The sequence below is a fragment of the Ursus maritimus genome, unplaced genomic scaffold (assembly GCF_017311325.1).
Source record: "Ursus maritimus isolate PB19 unplaced genomic scaffold, ASM1731132v1 scaffold_13, whole genome shotgun sequence".
Classification (NCBI taxonomy): Eukaryota; Metazoa; Chordata; class Mammalia; order Carnivora; family Ursidae; genus Ursus; species Ursus maritimus.
Window position 1 is genome coordinate 58,783,494 of NW_024423675.1, and position 19,956 is coordinate 58,803,449.

The following is a 19,956-nucleotide window of genomic DNA, read 5'->3' on the forward strand; positions in this document are numbered from 1 at the left end:
CTTTTCATCCCCCAAAGCTCTGCTAGATGTTTGTTGAGTGCAAGGCAGGAATGTTTGGTAGGTTTCCACCCCACAGTCCCAGGGTGGGGGGGGCTGGGGTAGTGAGGGAGTAACCAGTGTTCATGTTAGCTCAGGGTAGATACGGTTGATAGTTTTATAATTTTTTTTTGTGAAGGTTTCATGTATCTTGTTAGAATTATTTATTGGCACCTTATATCGTTTGGTGCTCTTCTTCCACTTCCAAACATTTTTAAAAAGTAAATTTGAATTTTGAGCTAAGTTGGCTGGAAATTTGGAGGGTGTGGCACAAAATTATCATATAAATAAGATAATAGTGATGGTTCTCTCCTTAGGGGATTACTTCTTTGGATCAATAAATTGAGACTGGTCATTATTGAACTGTTGTCTTTCAAGATCAATCAGGAATTTTTATAATAATGTGAAGGCATTTGGAATTGATAAAGAATTCTTAAGGCAGCTTTTCTTTTGTTCAGTCTGAGGGAAAGAACTGGGAGAAAATAATTTTGAAGGCTGCAGAGATTCTTATGAAAATTGAAAGGGAGAACAATTTAAGAATTGAAGAAAGCACAAAAGGAAAAAGAGAACGACGTCCAACATAATAAGGCTGGTCGATGTCTAGGAAGACACTTTCGATTATTTGGTAAGAAGGCAACATATGTAGATAAAAACTAGGATGCCAGCTACCTCTTAGAGAAGGGAAAGACCAGTTAACTGGCTAAGAAGGGCTTTCTTTGTGCTAGTAGCGTGGACCAGTTTTGCCAATGAGTATGGACAGATTGCCTTGTTGGAATATATATATGCAGTGCCATGAATTTGGAATTTCTATCATACGTATTGGAGGCCATAAAAGTGCAAGTAGTACTTTCTTGAAACATTTATAGGAAAAGGTGGAACAAATAAGATGATGAAGTAGTAGTTTGGAATAGGTGTTGGAGGGCGTGCTGAGAGCAAAAGAGAAATTAAAGGTGACTCGGAGGTATTTTGTATTTTTAGCCTAAGCATTTTGGTAGATGATGGTGCCATTAACTGAAACAAGAAAAAATGGAGGAAGAACAGAATTATGAAGAGAAAAATAAAGTGTTTGGTTTTGTATGTGTAAAATTTGAGATGCCTGTTATACATCCAATGGTGGTGTACGTAGTTGGGTTTATCAGACTAGAATTTAGACAAGTCTATGCTGGAGTTTTGACTTTGGGACTCATCGGCAAACAGATGGTGTTTGAAGCCATGGGAATGTGTGATATTACTCAAGGGAAGAAGGTACACAGAAAAAGAAGGACTATGACCAAGTCCTAGGACCCTCCAAAATTTTAAAGTTGGACAGTAGATGCTGGGAAGAAAACAGAGACTGTTATGTCGCCCAGTCAAAAGAAGGGAAGTGTTTCAAGAAGGGAGAAATGGTCAACTGTTTTAGTTGCTGCTAAAAATAAAAAGGAGTTGGATTTCACATCTTGGTGGTTATGTTGGACCTTGAAGATTGTTATAGCTGTGGAGATAACATTCTTATTGGATTGTGTTAAAGAGAGAATGTTGTGGACATTCAACTATGGAGAGTTGATTGATGTAACCAACACACACATTCATGAATAGACCAGGCAAAGGACAAACCTAACTTAATAAATTTTCAAAACTTGTCTGTACAAGAAAAGGAATAGAGGATTCTGGAACAGAATGGAGACCAGCAATATGACTTGGCTTCTATCTCACCTCACTAATTAGGAGTCCCATTCATGAGTCAAAAAATTCCTGAGACGTTTCACTAAATACTCTCAGTTTTGGAAAGGAGTGAAGAGAAAGATTATTCACTTTTTAAAAAAATCTTCTGATGGGAAGTTGTGAATGAATAGGGAAAGGAATCAACAGAGCTGACATTCCTTGTTGGAAGAGAAGGATCCAAGCTTCACACTTAATTGGGGGATAGAGTTCGAAGCCTGGGAGTATCTCCTTATGGAAATGCATTCTATCCTCTTTCCCTTGCCCTCGTTGGCTAGAGTGAATCACGATACAGGACAGTCAGTAAGCTCAGAAGATAAAATGGAGCCCAGAAAATCTGCTTAGTCTGCCCACAACCCAAGCTGAGCTTCCCTCCTGTCTTGCATACGCTCCATGCCAGCTGCTGTTTTCTCAGACCACAGAAAGTGGATAAAACATGAAATACTCAGGCTAAAGCCAAGCTTTAGAAGAGAAAACATGATCCACACAAAAACTTGTACTTAAATGTTCATAGCACCAATATTTAAAATGGCCCCCCAAAGTGGAAAAAACCCAATGTTGTATACAATAGGGTGTTATTGGGCATAAATAAAAGAAATGAAGTACTAATACATGCTACAATGTGGATGAACCTTGAGAACATTATGCTAAGTGAAAGAAGCCAGCCACAAAAGACCACATATTATATGGTCCCATTTATATGAAATGGAATCCATTTTTATGTTCAGAATAGGCAAATTTATAGACACAGAAAGTACATTAATGGTTGCCTAGGGCTGGGAGCAGGTTGAAGGGAAATGGGGGAATGACAGTTGATTGGCATGGGTTCCCTTTTTGTAATGTAAAAATGCCCTAAAATTGATTGTGGTAATGTTGCACAAGTCCAAAAATATACAAAGAACTTTGAATAGTGCACTTTAAATGATTAATTTAATGGTATGTGAATTATATCTCAATAAAGCTTTTATATTTATTTATTTATTTATTTATTTATTTTAAAAGATTGTATTTATTTATCTGAGAGAGAGAGAGCATGCATGAGAGAGAGCATAAGCAGGGGGAGGGGCAGAGAGAGAAGGAGAAGCAGACGCCCTGCTGAGCAATGTGGAGCTCAATCCCAGGACCCTGGGATAGTGACCAGAGCCAAAAGCAGATGCTTAACCAACTGAGCCACCCAGGCACCCCTCAATAAAGCTTTCATAGTAAAAAAAGAGAGAAAGAAAAAGAGAAAGAGAGAGAAAGAACATGGTCTTAGAGAAGGCAGAGAAAAACCCTCCAAACTTATTCACAATATGGAAGAATCATTAAAATGTCTGGGCAGAGTTAGTCAACATGAAAAAGGTAAAAAAAAAAAAAAAAAATATATATATATATATATATATCTATATGTATATATCTATATCTATATCTCCAAAAAAGTATAGCAACTGTGCAAAAGTACTACAGGAAAAAAGGGAAAATAACCAATGTAGCATAAGGAAAAATAAACCCCAATCTAGTAGAAATTATAACTCAGGTAATTCCTCAATATTGCTTCATACAATGCTGACCTGAACAAGAACAGTCAGTTAATAAGACAGAGAAAAAAGACAAAATTATGAAACAACAGAATGAGATCAAAAGGGATATCGTAGATCTAAGGTAACGAGTTGGGGCTACGAGCAACATCCTTATAGAACTAATTAAAACATTGTAAACCTTAGTAAGGAATAAAATAGACATCACTGACAGCTGAATTCCAAGTCCATCATCTCTCCCTAAGCTGAAATTCCAAAATCCAAAAGACTTAGAAAATTTAGAGGCTTTTTGGTAACCAACGTAGTAGCATAAACTGTCCTGAACAGATGTGAGGTTATTTATAATCTTTGCTTATCTCCTTGATTTGAATATGCATATTTATACTTTTCATTGAAAAAATATTAAAAAGGTGATTTATTTATAAAGGGGAAAGAATGAATTTGGCCTCATACATCACCACAGCAATGTCCAATGACAGCAAACATTGGAGTCATTTCTACAAAGTTCTGAGGAGAAGGCAATATGATCCAAGAACACAATATCTAGCCAACTAACAGGTGAAAAAGCAACAGAATGCATTCTCAAATATGAATTAAATCAGGGAATATAACCCTCATGAGTTCTTCTTAAAACATACTGCTTGACAATCCAAAAAATTAGTAGTTTAGGCTCAACAAAACTCAAGAATGAAGAAGTTAGTTCCCAAGGAATGGTGGTGAGCAGGGAATCTGTTCTGAGTTATCCCTTTTAAGTTATTTATAGAACATTACAAAGGCTACATTGAATCAATATTTCTTTTATCCTCCTGACCATATACGGACATTGAAATACCTTGATTCCAATGTCATGCTCCCATCTTCCATACCATTATGGTCTAGTATTTCCATTTTACTTCTAAAAACGTTCCTTCTGAAATCATCATTCATTTTCTTTTATAGTCAATGCTTAGAGATTTTGACAAAATGTCTTTCCGTGTCTTTGCTCATCACTGCTTCTCGTACCCCATTAATTGAATTCCCTCCCTCCTTAAATACCTCTTTCTGTAGTTGTTTCAGTGAGGGAGATATATTTTCAGTTTTCTTTTGTTTGAAAATGATCTGTATTTTGCCTTCAGTTTTGGGTAATAATTTCACTAAGCACAAAATGCTCAGCTCATAGTCATGTTCCTTTAACACTTCGAAGGCATTATTTCGCTATCATCCGGTCTCTACTGATGCTTTTCAGAAAGCAGCTGTGAGATTTATTGTTCATTTATAGGTAATTTAGCGTGTTTCTCTCTGGTTAATTTAAGGTCTTCTCCTTCACGACGATGAACCTGGATGGTGAATTTTCTTTTCCTTTCTCTTCCCTTCCTTTCTCTCTTCTTTCTTTTCTCCCGTCTCTTCTTCCTTTCTTTATCTTTTTCACATGTTTTTTGCTTCTGTCTTTCACATATATTCTTCCAGATGAACTTTAGAATAGCTAGCATTTCAAAAAATTGTAAAGAGAAGTTAACTTTTGATTGGATTTTTTAAAATTAATTTGGAACAAATTAATACCTTGATATTGACATTCCCATTTGGAAACATGCTATTTCTTCCCATTTGAAAGTGTCTCTCTATAAACATTGGGTCATTTATCAAATCATCTTGCATAATTTGTGTTAAATACATTTATAGGCTTGCTACATTTTTGTTTCTATTTTGAATAGATTATTTCCTTTTTAAACAAAATCCACATTTTCTGTTGGTTATCGCTGCATTAAAGAAATCTACCAATTTTTAAAAAAAATTTTTCTATCAAGATACGTCAGATTCCACACAGTATCTAGGGAAGTAGCATAAAGGTCAAAACTAAAAAGGGGATGCAAAGAGCAGACATTTTTTAAAAACTACGGCAGGGGCCACCTGGGTGGCTTGGTCAGTTAAAGGTCCGCCTTCAGATCAGGTCATGATCCTGGAGTGCTGGGATTGAGCCCCACGTAGGGCTTCCCTGCTCAGCAGGGAGTCTGCTTCTGACTCTCTTCCCTGCTCCTGCTCTCTCTCTCTCCCAAGTAAATAGATAAAAACAATTCAGCAAAATCAGTTTTTTAAAAAAACTTTATTTTTTAAAGAACAGTTTTAAGTTTACACAAAATTGAGAGAAATCTAGAAAGATTGAAATCTGTTCTTTTTAAAAAAGAAATCTGTTTTTAAGAACAAGTATCCCTTATTAGACAAAAATCCAATGGCTAAAGAGTGCATTTTATTTTCAAACAGGGAAGGAAAACTAATAATTAAATACATCCAAGAAAAACCTTTTAATACATTTAATTTTCCTGCTAAAGATTAGATATATACATTGCAGAAAGTTCTTACAAAAGCTGAATCAGATTTAAGTGGGGAAATGAATACATAGAAAGACAGCATGTATTAAAATTAGAGTTTGAATGATATCTATCAAATGACACTTAAAGATACTAAGAAATTCCAATTCAGAGGAGAAGAAATAATTTTGGAGACATTAGGGAATATACCCACCTTTTTTCCTGAGTGTATTTTAAAATAGACCCTGGAAATCATAGAATCAAAATCAGTATCTGAGGATAAAGTAAAAGAAATGATCAATTTATAGTTTAGAAATCTCTGAAAGAGCTTAAGTGGCTTCCTGACTTTGTAAAAACAAATCATGTCAGACCAATTTAATCCCTTTTATGGCAGAATGATGGTCTGCAAAGATAAGAAGCATTTGTAAAACATAATGTATTTTAACTTCAAGAGATGTTTTTGTTCTACTGCATATGTCATGTTAATTATAAGCTGAAAGAGTATGATGTTGTGTACAATTCTCAATGGCTACTTATCATTAACTTGTTCCCAACTGGGAACTCATATTAACAGGCAGTTGCAAGAATTCATGGTGGAGTTCTTTGGATTCAATCATTTGGTTGAAAACCTAAACAAAAGATTTGAGATATCACTAATTAATCTGTGGATATTACAAAACTAAATACTAGTATTATTATTTGAGGCTGAACTTCAAAATAATCTTGAAATATTAGAAAGAAAAATTCTAAAAGATTAATCAATACTATAAGAGAAAACTATAAGATGTGGGGAATACCTTAGGAACATTCTGGGGATCAATTAGCTGTTGATTAAAAAAAAAAAAGATGGGCTCAATGGGAGTATGAAATTTAGAAACCATTCCCAGTATATTTGTGGGGCAGAAGTTGAGTAGGGGGTGTGTCAAGATGATCATAGATCAAAATGTGATAGTAGGGCCCACTGGCTGGCTCAGTTGGTACAGCATGTGACTCTCGATCTTAGGGTTGTCAGTTCAAGTCTCACAATGGGCATAGAGCTTACTAAAAAAAAAAAAAAAAGAAAAAAGACAAAGTAAACAAATGTGGTAGTAATAAAAAGTATGCATTAAAAAAGAGTAAGAAAGAAATGTGGAAGGAAGGAAAGAAAGAGAGGCAAATATAGAGTTTAGCTCTATCAAAAAACATGGCACCCAATATCTAAAAAATCACTTTTCTCCCCAATACTAGTCATGCATCTATTAGACCGTTATGTCTCATTTTAGTCCACACATTTTAAAAGGATGTGAAGAAATGGAAATGGATTTGAAGAAGAGCAACAAGAATGATTGAGGAGCTAGAATATACATCCTAGGCTGAAAGGTTAAGAATCTAGTATTGTTTGGACTAGAAAAGAGATAGGTAAGAGATGATTTTATCACTTTTAAGATATAAAGGATTTTTGTGAAAGATAACCACCATTGGTGATTTCTCAGGTCTATAGAGGATGAAAAGAAAACACAAAGGAGCTTAAGTTTAAGCAGAAAAGATCAGGTTTGGATAGAAAGCAGATGTCTCTGCCATGAGGGCGATGAAATTTGAAATGACTTCTAAAGGAGACTCTGAGCCAGGCAGCCATATCAGTCTCCATGTTGAAAGCACTGTTGAGCATGCAAACAGGTTTGAGAAAAATGACATCTCTCAGGAGTCAGCAAACTACCTCCTGCAGGCCAAATCTGGGCCACCATCTGATTTTGGGATAGCCCATGAGCTAAGAATGACTCGTACATTTTTAAATCATTTGAAACAAATCAAAAGAATGTTCCATGACAAAATTACGTGAAGTATGATTTCAATGTCCATAAATAAAGTTTTATTGGCACACAGCCATGCCCATACCTTGATGTATTTACTGTTTGTGGCTACTTTGGTGCATTGAAACGGTAGAGTCGAGTTGTTGTGACTGAGATCCTATGGTCCCTAGAACCTAAAATAATTATTATATGGCCCTTTATAGGAAACATTTCCTGATGGCTGACCTACATGATTGTAGCCACTTACATAACACATGGACTTTTTTCCTCCAAGGTCTAGAAGCTTTCTTTGTTGTAGTAAAAATGGACGCCCTTGGGATCGGCTGAGGAATATAAGCAGCACATCCTTTGAAGCGTCTTTGAGAGAGCTTTGGGTCCACAGAAGAACACGCCAATGCCGCTGCTGCGGTAGGATAAGACAAGGAAAGAACACGTGATGCAGGAGCAAGGCTAGCCAGAAACCAAGACGGAGTTATAAAGTTAGTGAAGCCGTGGGGGTTGTGACTTTATTTATTTTTCTCCACTCACTTCCTTTTTCTTAGGTTCTCTCTCCTACTCTCAGTGCCGTGCTCCCACACCGGTTCCCAGACTCTTGTTAGACCCTGAAACACACGGGCAGGTGGAGCCCTGGAGACTGTGGGTAGCAGGGCCGCGATGACAGGGGAGGGAGTTTCAGTGACAGAGCTGATAGCCTTGGATTTCTGGTCAGGTGACCCTGATTCATGTCCTCGTGGATTGGTGACTAGAATGTGAGTTTCCTGCTCTGCTCTACTCATCACTGTCATCCCAGAGCCCGGAATAGTGCTTGGCACACAGTAAAAAACACACATTTGTTGAACGAATGAATAAATGGTTCCATTGATTACGATCTGCATGATCTTGGGCAAGATCTCAGTCTTGGCATGTGCAAAACAGAGAGACTAATGACTACATTATATGTTTCATTGAGAACAAAATGAGCTCATGCATTCAAAAAGGTTTAAAAAGTGTTAGTTATTATTAATACTTGTTCAGCCCTGCCTTTTTATAGATAATAAAATTTATACTAAAGTGATAGCAGCTTAGTTTATTTTTCCCTGTTGGAATGCCTTTGGTTTTCAAAGAAGGCCAAAAAGAAGAATTGCAAAGGAAAAAGACATTGCTGAAAGTGGAGTCACCCAAAAGCTGTCATCTCTAGTCAGGGCATTTCAGAAAACTGTGTGGAAGAGGTATTGTTGCATATAGTGACGGTCCCCGGGCTGCTCAGATACCTTGGGACCACAGCTGCCAGCTCTGCATATCTATAAAGGACGCACTGGTGCAAGGATTCAGGTTGTCCCTGGAAGTCAGGCACAGCCAGTCTCTACAGGGACTTACGGACGATGCTTCCCTTGTCTTGCACCGTTCTACTCCTTATCGCATTCTTCCAGTCTCTGGCACCAGTTGAATTAGTTAGTCTAGTCTAGAGCACAAGCTCTCCTACTTTGCTGTGCATAAAATCACCTAGGCAGATTGTTAAAACATAGATTCCCAGGCTTGAATCTAAGGAATGCATTTTTAGCAAGGCCCTCAAATCATATGGAAGCACATGGTCCTGTGAGCCACACTTTGAGAAACATTGTCTTGGAGAAATTCCTGGGACTCTAGGACTGGCCCGCCCAGCACCTCTGCTCCTTGATAGCTGGCTGTGGTTGGGAAGGTCCTTTATAGCCTCGTTCTTCTTAGCTTATATGTTAACATGGTTCTCAGCCATGTATCCAGTCCACATTTTAATTATGTGTTCTAGGACCATAATAAGCATGGTAGAAATTGATGGTTCAATTATATTTCAAACTCTAGCTTCAAAGGAACTTATCAAGTGGACTCATTCGTAAATGACAATATGTTTAAAATATATAGGTTCTATTTTTGAAGATATTATTCCCATGGTGAAATTTGAGAAAGTGCCTCTTTAGAAAGTATTTTCCACTGAAAAATAGGATTTTATGACTTAAGGAAACAACTTTAAGATGTTTATGGAAATAGAAGTCACCGATTAAGAATGCTGTTGGTTCTCCCACTTTGCTGTTGAGGGGATGTGGTTTATTATGTCCTCAAAGCCCCTCGTTTCCTTATCTATGAAATGGGGGGCATTATAGGACCTAGCTCCTAGAACCTCTGAGAGGATTCGGCATGACGTTGCAGGTACAGCCTTCCGTCCCATGCTTGGCACATGGCGAGCTCCAGTCACAGCCTACACTCTGACCTCCAGGATGTCGGTCTGCTCCACGGAGCTGAACAGAAGATGTGACAGGGGCTGTTACCCCGACGATGATTACAGTCCTCCTGGATCAGCACTCCTGCACTGGCTTGTTTGAATTCTGGAGTGAAACATTTTGAATGATAGATGGGTCAGGCAAAACCCTTCCCAGCGAAGAGTCACAGCTCGGCTTTGTGTCTGATGCCCAGAGGTATCCCTGCATCCGTGTTCAAAGACGCCGTTATGGGTGGTGGTATTTTTCCATTCGCGCAGGTGTCACCAAAGCGATTGCCCACTGGCCCATTCCCAACAGGCTGGAGTTGCCCTTTCGTTTGCAGTCATCGTGACTGTTTGCAGGTCCTGAGGATACTCTCTGATGTTCTGCCTTTAAGACTCCATTTCAAAGGGTTCTGACTGCTAGCGGCCAGGTGAACCACTGGTGTCCCCAGCCGTTCACAGCAACCCTCCCTCTTTTGAAGTTGTGGCTGTTACACTGCACAACGAAGTACACACTTGCCTGTATTCATGGAACTGTCGTGATTATGCAGTTGCCAAAAGGCCTCACAAAGGCCATTCATCATCTACTTTCACTAGCACTCTGCGCCTTCCCGGCCCCGCACAGGGCCGCCCATCTATCGCTTGCCTCGCTTACCCTCCTCGGTGTTTGAGGATTCAAGTGTGGAGACTTCTCGTCACGAATGCACACTGTGTGACTCACAGAGCTGAGAGTCTGCACAAATGGGGAAGGCACAGATGCGGCTGCATTTTTTTTTTCTTTCTTTTATGAGGCAATGGACAAGTACAACAGAACCCTAATAGGGTTGGTAGAGAAAAGAATTCTCCTATAAAGTTTAATTACCCACGATTGCTTAGAATTAAAAACAAGATTCCCTGTAAGAGAAGTATAAAAGCGCGAGGCATTATTCTTCAGTTTACAGCCTGCAAGCTGCAGAGCTTACACATGAATGAGGACTTGGATCAGGACGACATTAGCGGCATCGATCAGTCTGGGCTGCTGACTTTGACGAGAAAAGGACAAATTTTACACGAGCCGCAGAGATGGTTTTAACATTAGCAGTATTATTTTTAGCTCTGATAAACAATAAAGAGAATCCTCCCATTCCCCCTCTTATTTGCTAAATAACTATTGTGCTCTTTTCTGTGGGGTTTGATGCATTTTTCAAAACAGTTCAGCAATGCCATGCATGAAAGGCATCCAAAATGTCACCCACCAGGAGATTTCCGCTCAGCAGATATATGGGAGAGTGGGTGTGCCCGGGAGTAATCCCACCATCTTGCTGGATTCCCAGGTTCTGCTGCCTTGAGCCCTTCTCTCTTTAAATTGTACGTTTGTTTTTATGTGTTGGCTTTTATGCTTGGTAAGTTATAACCCTGTAGGGGCAGACCCTAAACCCCATTTAAAAAAAAAATCAAATTACTTTATACCCTGAGTGTGTTCTGCAAATAAAATCGTTAAACAGAAGCTTCCCATGGATTTATGAAGGCTTAGAAAGAAGACAAGGAGGGCTACAAACTTGGTATCAGACAATGGACACAACTTCTGGTTAATCTTTCCTAGTGAATGTTTTTCATTAGAAATTCCTCCAAATGATTCATCATATAATTATATTTTGTACAACACCTTCTTTTCACAACCACAGATGATAATTGTGTTGGCCAGCTTTTTTTTTTTTTTTTAAACCCATCTCTCTGTTGATTTGTAGCAGTCTGCTCTGTGACTTTTCTCTGCATCCTAATTACTCAGTGGTTCATTAGGAGCTACAAACGTCCCTAACAGTGCTTGCTCACCACTGAGAATTAACTTGCTATTCCCACCATCTCCATTTTCTTTGGGAAGAATTAGGAATCTGGTCCCAGCTACCACATCCTTCTCACGGTCCCTTCACTTATTGATGGTGGCCACTGTGCTCAGCTCCGTGGAGCACAGACAAAAGTTGCTGCCTTTGAGGATGGTCATGGTCAAATAGAAAATGAAATAAGAGAGAAATAAAAGACTCGTAGCATTGGATGCCAAGGAATGGTAGAGCCATTTTTCTTCCCATCCTCTCTCCGTCCCCTCTCTGATAAAACACAGAAATGTATACACCTTCATACAGAAACATGCTAATATGGTTCCCATATCTAAAGATTTTCTAGGTAAAACCATCAAAGACACTTAGCAGAATAATGACAAATCTACTTGTGCTCACCCAACCTCCCTAATCTTCACTACCACAAATAGAGTAAGGCCAGTAATTTTCACTGAATCTTCACCTGACTCTAACTGGACACTGGATATCCTCTGGTGGAAAGGAACTATTGAAACACAGTAACAATATCCCAGTCATAAGTTAATGGTGGCTTTATTTTTCTCATAAAGCTCTCATATATCATGTGTGGGATTTCCACTTAGATCTATTTCTTTTGGTATTCCGAACATTTTAGTCATATAACAATGTTAAGAATATCCTATTAGATAGAGGGTCCTGTATGCTATCATCAGAATGTGAATTTCTCAAAAATATCATTTAAAAACATTTTGCACATATGCATGTACAAATGAGAACTGGAGAGTGTGCACACAAGCAAATGTGGTTCCAGATGGACACATTTACTCGATTTAGTATAAAGGTATTTTTACATTTCTGAAAACAATGGGTGGTCTAAAATACATTCCTGCAATATGGGTTAGAAGTTCCCAATCATATGGTAAGTCGGCACCTTTCTCCGTCGTTGGGTTGGATTGAATAGTTCTATCAAACGGTAGTACTCTTCTGAAGAGTCTTTATTTGTTCCTTCAAGAAAAGAGAAACACTTCTACTCAAGTTTTGGAGAAATGGCCACATCTTCAAAGTTTTTATGGTCGTTAATTACATGAAGTTTTACACCTACATGGCACGGGAAGTTATTAGCAGATAAGTCAAAAATGGCGAACGAGAAATACTCGGTGAAATGTAAGATCAAAGACTTTCCTATGGAAAATCATTTCTTCAATTAATTAAAAAACAACCGATCCACAGATCCAGACGGTTGAGTATATGCACAATGTGTGTGTATCCAAAAAGTAGCTGGATGTGACAAAGATACATATGTTTTCATTCTGTGTACCTTTTTGGAAATGATTCCTTGATTTTCTGAATATTTTGTGAAAGCTTGGGAACAGGTCGAGACCATTTACAAAAAATGAAATACAGCTTCCATATTTGTGAAACATACACATTTCTATAGATTAGGAAGACGTGACTCTCGATGCCTGTATTAATTAACCTACCGTAATTTAGTCAGGAGAATGGTTTTCATTGTTCTGTGTTTGAACTACATTTCTGGTCTTGTCCAATGCAAGCCATGTACAGTGAATGTCAAATGCTTGCAAGTTTGGGCCAATCAAAGGCTTACGTTCTATATCCACTTACTAGTTGGTGATCTTTTTTTTTTTTTTTTTAAGATTTTATTTATTTGGCAGAGACAGCCAGCGAGAGAGGGAACACAAGCAGGGGGAGTGGGAGAGGAAGAAGCAGGCTCCTAGGAAGGAGCCTGACGTGGGGCTCGATCCCAGAACGCTGGGATCACGCCCTGAGCCGAAGGCAGACGCTTAACGACGGCGCCACCCAGGCGCCCCGGTGATCTTCTTTTAAAACCAGACTTGTGTTTTGTAATACAGCTGATAAAATTACAAAAATTAATTGCAAATAAAAACAATGGAGTACACTTTACCATTTTTCTACTTTCAGTCTTTGATCTCTTTTTAATTTTTTCCTCCCCTTTCCTTATTTTCATTCATTTTGATGCCCATCAATTTGTTTCTCTATTACTATTATTTTTGCAATTTTCTGGTTCCTTTGGAGCTTGCACTATTCTCTTTGATCTGCTTCCCTTCGAGCTTTATTTTTGGTGCTGTTTTTCATGTTCTGTAAAAAAAATATTTTTGCCCCTCTTCCCTTTATTCTTTTGATTTAACTCCTTCTTCTTAGAACAAGAACAAACTCCAGCTTTGAGTGAACAGGTAAATGTTTTTAAAAGAGTAAGCCCTAAGAATCCTGGGCTTCGTGCTGATGAATAGAAATGGTTGAGAGCCTACTTCAAAGGCCCTCAAGAACAAAGAACCTTTTCTGAGGCCACTAACAAATCCACCAATTCTTTCTGACCCATCCTTGCCAAAAGATATGAGCTAATGACAGGAAAGACCTGTCTTGTAAGAGTAGCCAAGTAGGCTTGGGAACAAACATATCCTTGACATAATCAAGGAAAAACATACTGTTTATCTCTTTAATAACCATCTTGAGGAAAATTAATGTTACTTTGTCCTTTGTGCGGAACAATAATTGGATTGTGTGTTTCATTTATATCTGGACAAAGGCCAGGATATTGAAATACTTCTCAAAATTAGATTTTCTTGTTTAAAAATTAGATTTTATTGGCATTCTCTTTCTGAGATTTCTTCATTAAAAGCTTCATTAAACATAAATCTTCTTTTACACAGCAGAAAACAAAATTATTTTAAGGAGGTCATTTTAAAAGTCTTTTGGAAGGGGGGTGCTGAGCTCTCTACTGGTGACTTGTCTTACCGACGCTCTGGCATTCCAGGGAAGAAATGATCATTAATCTTTGCCAACATGTGTCTTACATTAATTACATCGATAGCTGGAGCTGTATAACAAGTTGTGTTCCAGTGTCTGAGGCTGTTTTTAAAATTTGGGGGCTAGGAAGTTTGCGGTAGAGGCTTGATTTGGTGACAGGCTTAGGGGGCCTCTTTTACTCCAGGGGAGATGAAGTTATCCATCAGCTAATGTGCTGAAAAGCTCAATTGGATCTTAAGTACATTTACATACTAAACTTTGATTACAGTTTCTGAAAAGGAATGAACACACTCTTCACAAGGGCAACAAGAAAAGTGACAACTATGTGGTTTTCCTGCCTTCAAACTGTTTCCTATTCCTCAGTCCCGGCATGCTTGGACGACACGCTTCCCAGCCACTACCCGACATAATCGTCCGGGCAGCGTGCGTGCAAACTCTGTTCTGTTCTTGGGTCTCCTGGTGCTGTTTCTGGCTCACACCTTTCTGAGGGAAGGATAACTACATGGTTTGGTTTGAAAGGCCTTCCCCACTGGGCTGCAAACTTCACGTGTAACAGAAATAAACAAATACAACGTGACTCATCAGTAAGGGGCAACCTAACGAAGAGAGGTCCTATCTATAAGAACTCAAAGTAAAGATGTATGTGTCCCTGTCAAAAGCCTACAAGTGGGAACGTTCATCCTATAATTGAAAACTAAGTGTAAAACATTTATCAGATGAGTAGATGCATTTTTCCAAAAGGAGAAAATACCAACAACAAAAAAATCTGGGTCGTGGTTGTAATACATGAGCTTGTAACATTTTGTTAGTGTTCCAGCTACCATCTTTTCAAGGAACTCACAGATAAAATGATCCAGTCTCTGCCCCTGGACAAGTATCTGATGGGTATGAGATGAAGGGTGGTGGCTTCAGGGCTCAGAGGAGGCTAAGGGTCTAGGAGTTAGGATGGGACGTTGAACAGGCAGCACAAGGGACCCAGATTCTGAGGCTCTGGAATCTGGGATGCGTTCAAAACACCACATTTAGAGAGAAGATGGGACACTGGACCTAGATTTTAGGCCAAGTGTCAGCAAGAGTCAAGGCAAGAAACAAAGTAGAGCCACTGGGTTTCAGAAGTGGTGCCTGGAGAGTCCCAAAGCCACTGGCCATGGGCTTGTCCAGCTCTCATAGGTCATCTGAGGATGGAAGCAACTGAGCAGTTGGTCTACTCCCTCCCTCCCTTAACCCTGAAGTTCAAGGTTAAGCTTTTCGTGGCCTCTCGTGTTTGCAATCTTTTATTCTCAGGACAATTCAAGGTCAGGAGAAGGTCCCCACTACTTCTAACGGACTCATTCCTGGGCTGATGCAGGCCTGGTGTGCTCAGGAAGCCAGAGCCGCTGCAGTGAATGCTCTTGGTTTGGGTCTGGCGTTTCTTGGGCAGGATATACAGGGTTGGCTGGGGGTCTTACAGGGCTGGACCTGGATAGGTTATGAACATTGGACCTGGTCACTCTCCCCCCCCTCACCATACCTCCTTCAAACAGCTGCTTCAGGGACCTCTCAAAAATTTAGTGATGATTAATAAAAAAGAAAATGGACTAGTTCTGGCACAAAAAGAATATTAGAAAAATGTAAAAAAGAGCAGCCAAACTGACCAAAAGATGAATAATATTCATCAGAAGAGTATTCCTTAGAGCAGAAAACATCGAGGGGATTATGGGAGGTTTCAGGATGCAATGACCCGGATGAGAGACCACAAAGCAGCAGCGCCAGAACTTCCGGGAGAGATGGAAACAGGGACTTAGTCAGAAAGACCCTAGAAGATTTTAATTTACTCTTAATGGTTCAATACTGATAAGGTGGACAGAAGAAAGGTCAGGGTGGAGAAGATGTAAATGACATGATTAATCTGATATCTACGAGTAATTTATAGTAAACTCTGTGACCTACAAACAGAGAATATGTTGTCCTCTCCTCCGCATATGGTAGTTCTTTGAACTCCTGTGCATTTGAATTTGCTTCTTTGTCTATATCTCATCGTTTCCTGGTTCTAATACGGTTCACATCTAACATCTCCCGCGTGTACGTCTCCAGCCTGAACACCTCTGACTCCTGACTCCGATACCTGCCTGCTTGACATCTCCACTTGGATGTATAACAGGCATCTCAAACCAAACATGTCAAAAAACCGACCTCTTGATATCCTGTGCCTGCAAACCTGCTCCTCTTAGTCATCCCCAAATTAGTAAGTGTAAGTCCATTCTAGCTGGGGTCATGCCAGTCTTCCATCTAATCCATCAACCAGCCATGTCAGTTCTAACTTCACAAAATACCGGCATCCAACGTGCCTCTCAGCATGTGCCCTGCTCCTAATCCGAACCACCACCACTGTTTACCTCCTCCCCGCCTTTCCACTTCTGCTCTAGGACACTTATTTATTCTCTCACAACAGCCAGAGGTGATCTCATTAAACGTAAGACAGATCATGTCACTCTTCTGCTCAAGCCTTTGAGTTTGAGTGGCTTCCTCTCTCAAAATAAAATCCAAAGCCTTATAATGGTCTGTGATAGTCCCCCAGTTACCTCTCTTATATGCCTTCTGCCCCTCTTCCTCTTACCCACTCTGTTCCAATCTCACTGGCCTCCTGGATCATACCAGGAACAGTGTCTGCTGCCTCAGGATCTTGGCACATGCTGTCCTTCTGCTCTTTCCCAGTTATCTATGTGGCATGCTTCCTCACTTCCTTGGCCTTTCTTCAAATATGTAAACTATTATTTAAACAAGGACAATATTAGGACATACTTACTTTCAAGAACAATAGATAATGGGGATTCAAAGCAGAGACTGAGTTAAGGGACACGGAATAACAATGATAAATATTTGCATTAGTGCTTTGCACTTTACCAAGCTATGTATTTTTTGAACTATGAAAACAACACTATGGCCACATGGTGTCATTCATATTTCTACAGTGGGGCCCAAAAGCTCGAACAAGCTACCTTGTCTAAGGTCACATAGCCAGTAACTTCAAGAATTAGAAAGCACAGTCTTCACTCATGTCCTGTGGTCCCAGAGCAAATGCTCTTCCTCCTCTACATTGAGGTTTTATATATAATGATAATAATACAGTAATGTGATGAGATAATCATAATAATGATAGCAGCTAACATTTATTGAATTCAAAGCACTGTTTTAAGCACTTTCTATGTATTCACACAGTTAATCCTCACAGAAGCCTGGGAGGGAGGCACTATTATTAAGTGCAGCTTACAGAGAAGGAGACGAAGACAGTGGCAGAATAATAACCTGTCCAAAGTAAGCTCGTGGTTATGGTGGAGCCAGGATTTACACCCAAGCACTCAGGCTCCAGAACCTGGGTCTTTAACCACCACGTTAAATCTCTGCTTGGTCTTATAATAACTTTTTATCTGCTTTGCTGAACATGCTAGATATAATTCACAGTTGGACATAAGTGAATTCTCCAGTTGGGTAAGTTGAGATCAGCTGTGTTCACTGAACATTTCTTCAAGACCTAGACAGTTTAAGAAATACCATCTTAAAAAAAAAATACCATCTTTGATTGAAGTGTGAATCATTTCAGTGCAACTGCTAATTTTTAGATGTTGAAAGCCAGTCAAGCGGAGGTCTGTGGTTTCTGGAAAACCCCATGACCACCCTTTCTAAGGTCGATATTTTCTCTCTACACAAGGTACCCACTACTACACATTGAGCAGTTCGTGCTCTAGACTTTTCCATCTCCGCGGCAGGCTCCAGGGAGGATCCCACAGGTAGAGGACAGAGAGCGCCTTACCTGGGGTGCGCGTAGGCCATCTGCCGGAACTCATTGCTCCAGTTAGGTCTTCCGTAGAACGTTTTCTGCTTTAACCCCGTGATCACGTCAGTGCTTTCATCCCAATGTAAAGCAATGTGAACGGCCTAAAATAAAAATTGTGGCATCCGGTGACATTTAGAAAAAAAAAATAGAAACCTGCTTCTAAATTAAAGATCAAGTAATTATGTTCATTTGTAGATTGACTACTTCTAAAAATTTCTTTATGTGGCTAGAGATGTTTATCATTAGTATCAGAAATCACTGATTTTGCATTTTGGGATAGACATCCATCTCATTTATCTCTGTGTTCCACCTCGGGCACTAGTGAAACAAAGGGTTTGATGTATCCCTGGGTGAGCTACTGTAACGTGAACCTGGGAGGATTTTTCTTGACTAGGGTGAGAGTAGTACAGTAAATATGGTTAAGGGAAAGCAAGCATTAAGCTACTTCTATTTTCCTGCCAAACTTCTCAGAAATTAATCTCTGCTTCTGTCCCCATTCACTTAATATTAAACCTTAGGGATTTGAGAAGGGCACTGACAGATTAAAATGATAGGAAACGTTCAGGAAGCAGCTGGATCTCACAATCAGATCTGCCCACTGGGTCGGAACAGTTTGAAGTGCACTGTCCAGGTTCTAGTGCTGGGAGGAGGCGGAGTCTGGCAGACAGACTCTCGTGACCAAGCACAGGGAGGGGCAGGGCTGGAGCTCCGTGCCCAGCCATTTGTCTTCAAATTATCTGAAAGCACCCCAGGCTTCAGGTAAGCAGTGGTCGATAAATAAGAGCCTGGGGCATAGCACTGTCTACGGATGGTGTTTTAAGTTGCTGAATCTTGGTAGCTACTTCCTTCTTACCCCCTGGGATTTGTGTCTTCTGTGCTCACCCCTTAGGCACCCATACAGCTCTCGGGTTCATGTGTTTCACACCCTTCGGTGCTCCATTTGTTCATGTCCTCTGACTTAGCCTGCTCCTGACCAGTGTGGCTAACAACCCTGCTGGGGCAACCCTTACCCCAGGTAAGGCCCCCACAGACCAGTCGGTGATGGCAAGAATAGTGGTGGAATCGCAGAAGCCCGGGCTGCAGGAAGTTGCTAGCAGGCAGGTCTGACCCCAGGTGGCAGGGATCCTATGGGAATGGAGTTTGGGAATCGGGGACTCCAGAGAAGGAGCAATGGTGAGAGGACGGCAGGATCCTCTTCTTGGGCAGGTTTATCAAGACGGAGAGGGAAGCATGAAGTAAGACACAAGAGCTCAGGAACAGGAACTGAGGTGGGAGTTGAGGATTGAGCCTTGAAAAGTGGCAGAAGCCCTGTTATCAGAACTGGAAGTCAAGGTCAGCCTCCAGATTAGAACAGCACCATGGCAGCCCCGCAGCCCCCTTGCCTAACAGTAGGATTGACTAGCCATATAGGCAGCTGGTTTCAGCTGCGGGCAAAGAAGGCAGAGGCAGCCAATTTACTTTTGACTAAGTGCCAACTCGAAGGACCAGCTCGGGCCTATTCTCCTTGGCTTCTCTGCCAACCACATGGCTGAACGCTGCTTCTCCTTGATTCTATATGCCTTATAAAATCCTATTTCTTCTACTTCTCTCTGACTCTTCTTTTCATTCAAGGATGAAACGTTAGATTTGTTTTCTTATGATCTTTTCCTATCTCACAACACAGCTGCCTTCCCAGTCTCCAGTCCCGTTTGGACCCCTACTCCCCAAAGAACTTTCATTTTCATGGTCCCAATGAGCGTCGTCTACAAGGATGACTACCAGCTTTCTCCCCCACGCCCTCATCTTCCCGCCAAAGCAGAGTCCTGGGTCGAACTCCCCAAGCATATTTTTATGTAAATTTTTTTCTGTTTCTTCAAATTGATCATCATAGCTCAAAGTGAATCTTCAAATAATGTGCGACTTTGGTTTCTTTGCACGTACAACTGTTGAGCGATTCCTATAGGCAGGCAGAGTACTACGAGCGCAGTACAAAAAGAAAGAGAGAAGGCCGTTGTTTTGTGAGGAACTGGTCATCAAAGGGA

At 40.2% G+C, this 19,956-nt stretch overlaps 1 protein-coding gene across 1 annotated transcript in view; it reads right to left on the reverse strand.

Annotated features, from left to right (window-relative positions):
• Positions 1–7,602: 7,602 nt before the first annotated feature.
• Positions 7,603–19,956, reverse strand: part of NOX3 (NADPH oxidase 3) — a 56,263-nt gene continuing 43,909 nt past the window's right edge. The window contains exons 12-13 of the mRNA XM_008688526.1: positions 17,912–18,036; positions 7,603–7,729 (exon numbers count right to left, since the gene is read on the reverse strand). Of these exons, the coding sequence (XP_008686748.1) occupies positions 7,603–7,729; positions 17,912–18,036 (252 nt within the window). The remainder of the gene's footprint in view (positions 7,730–17,911; positions 18,037–19,956) is intronic.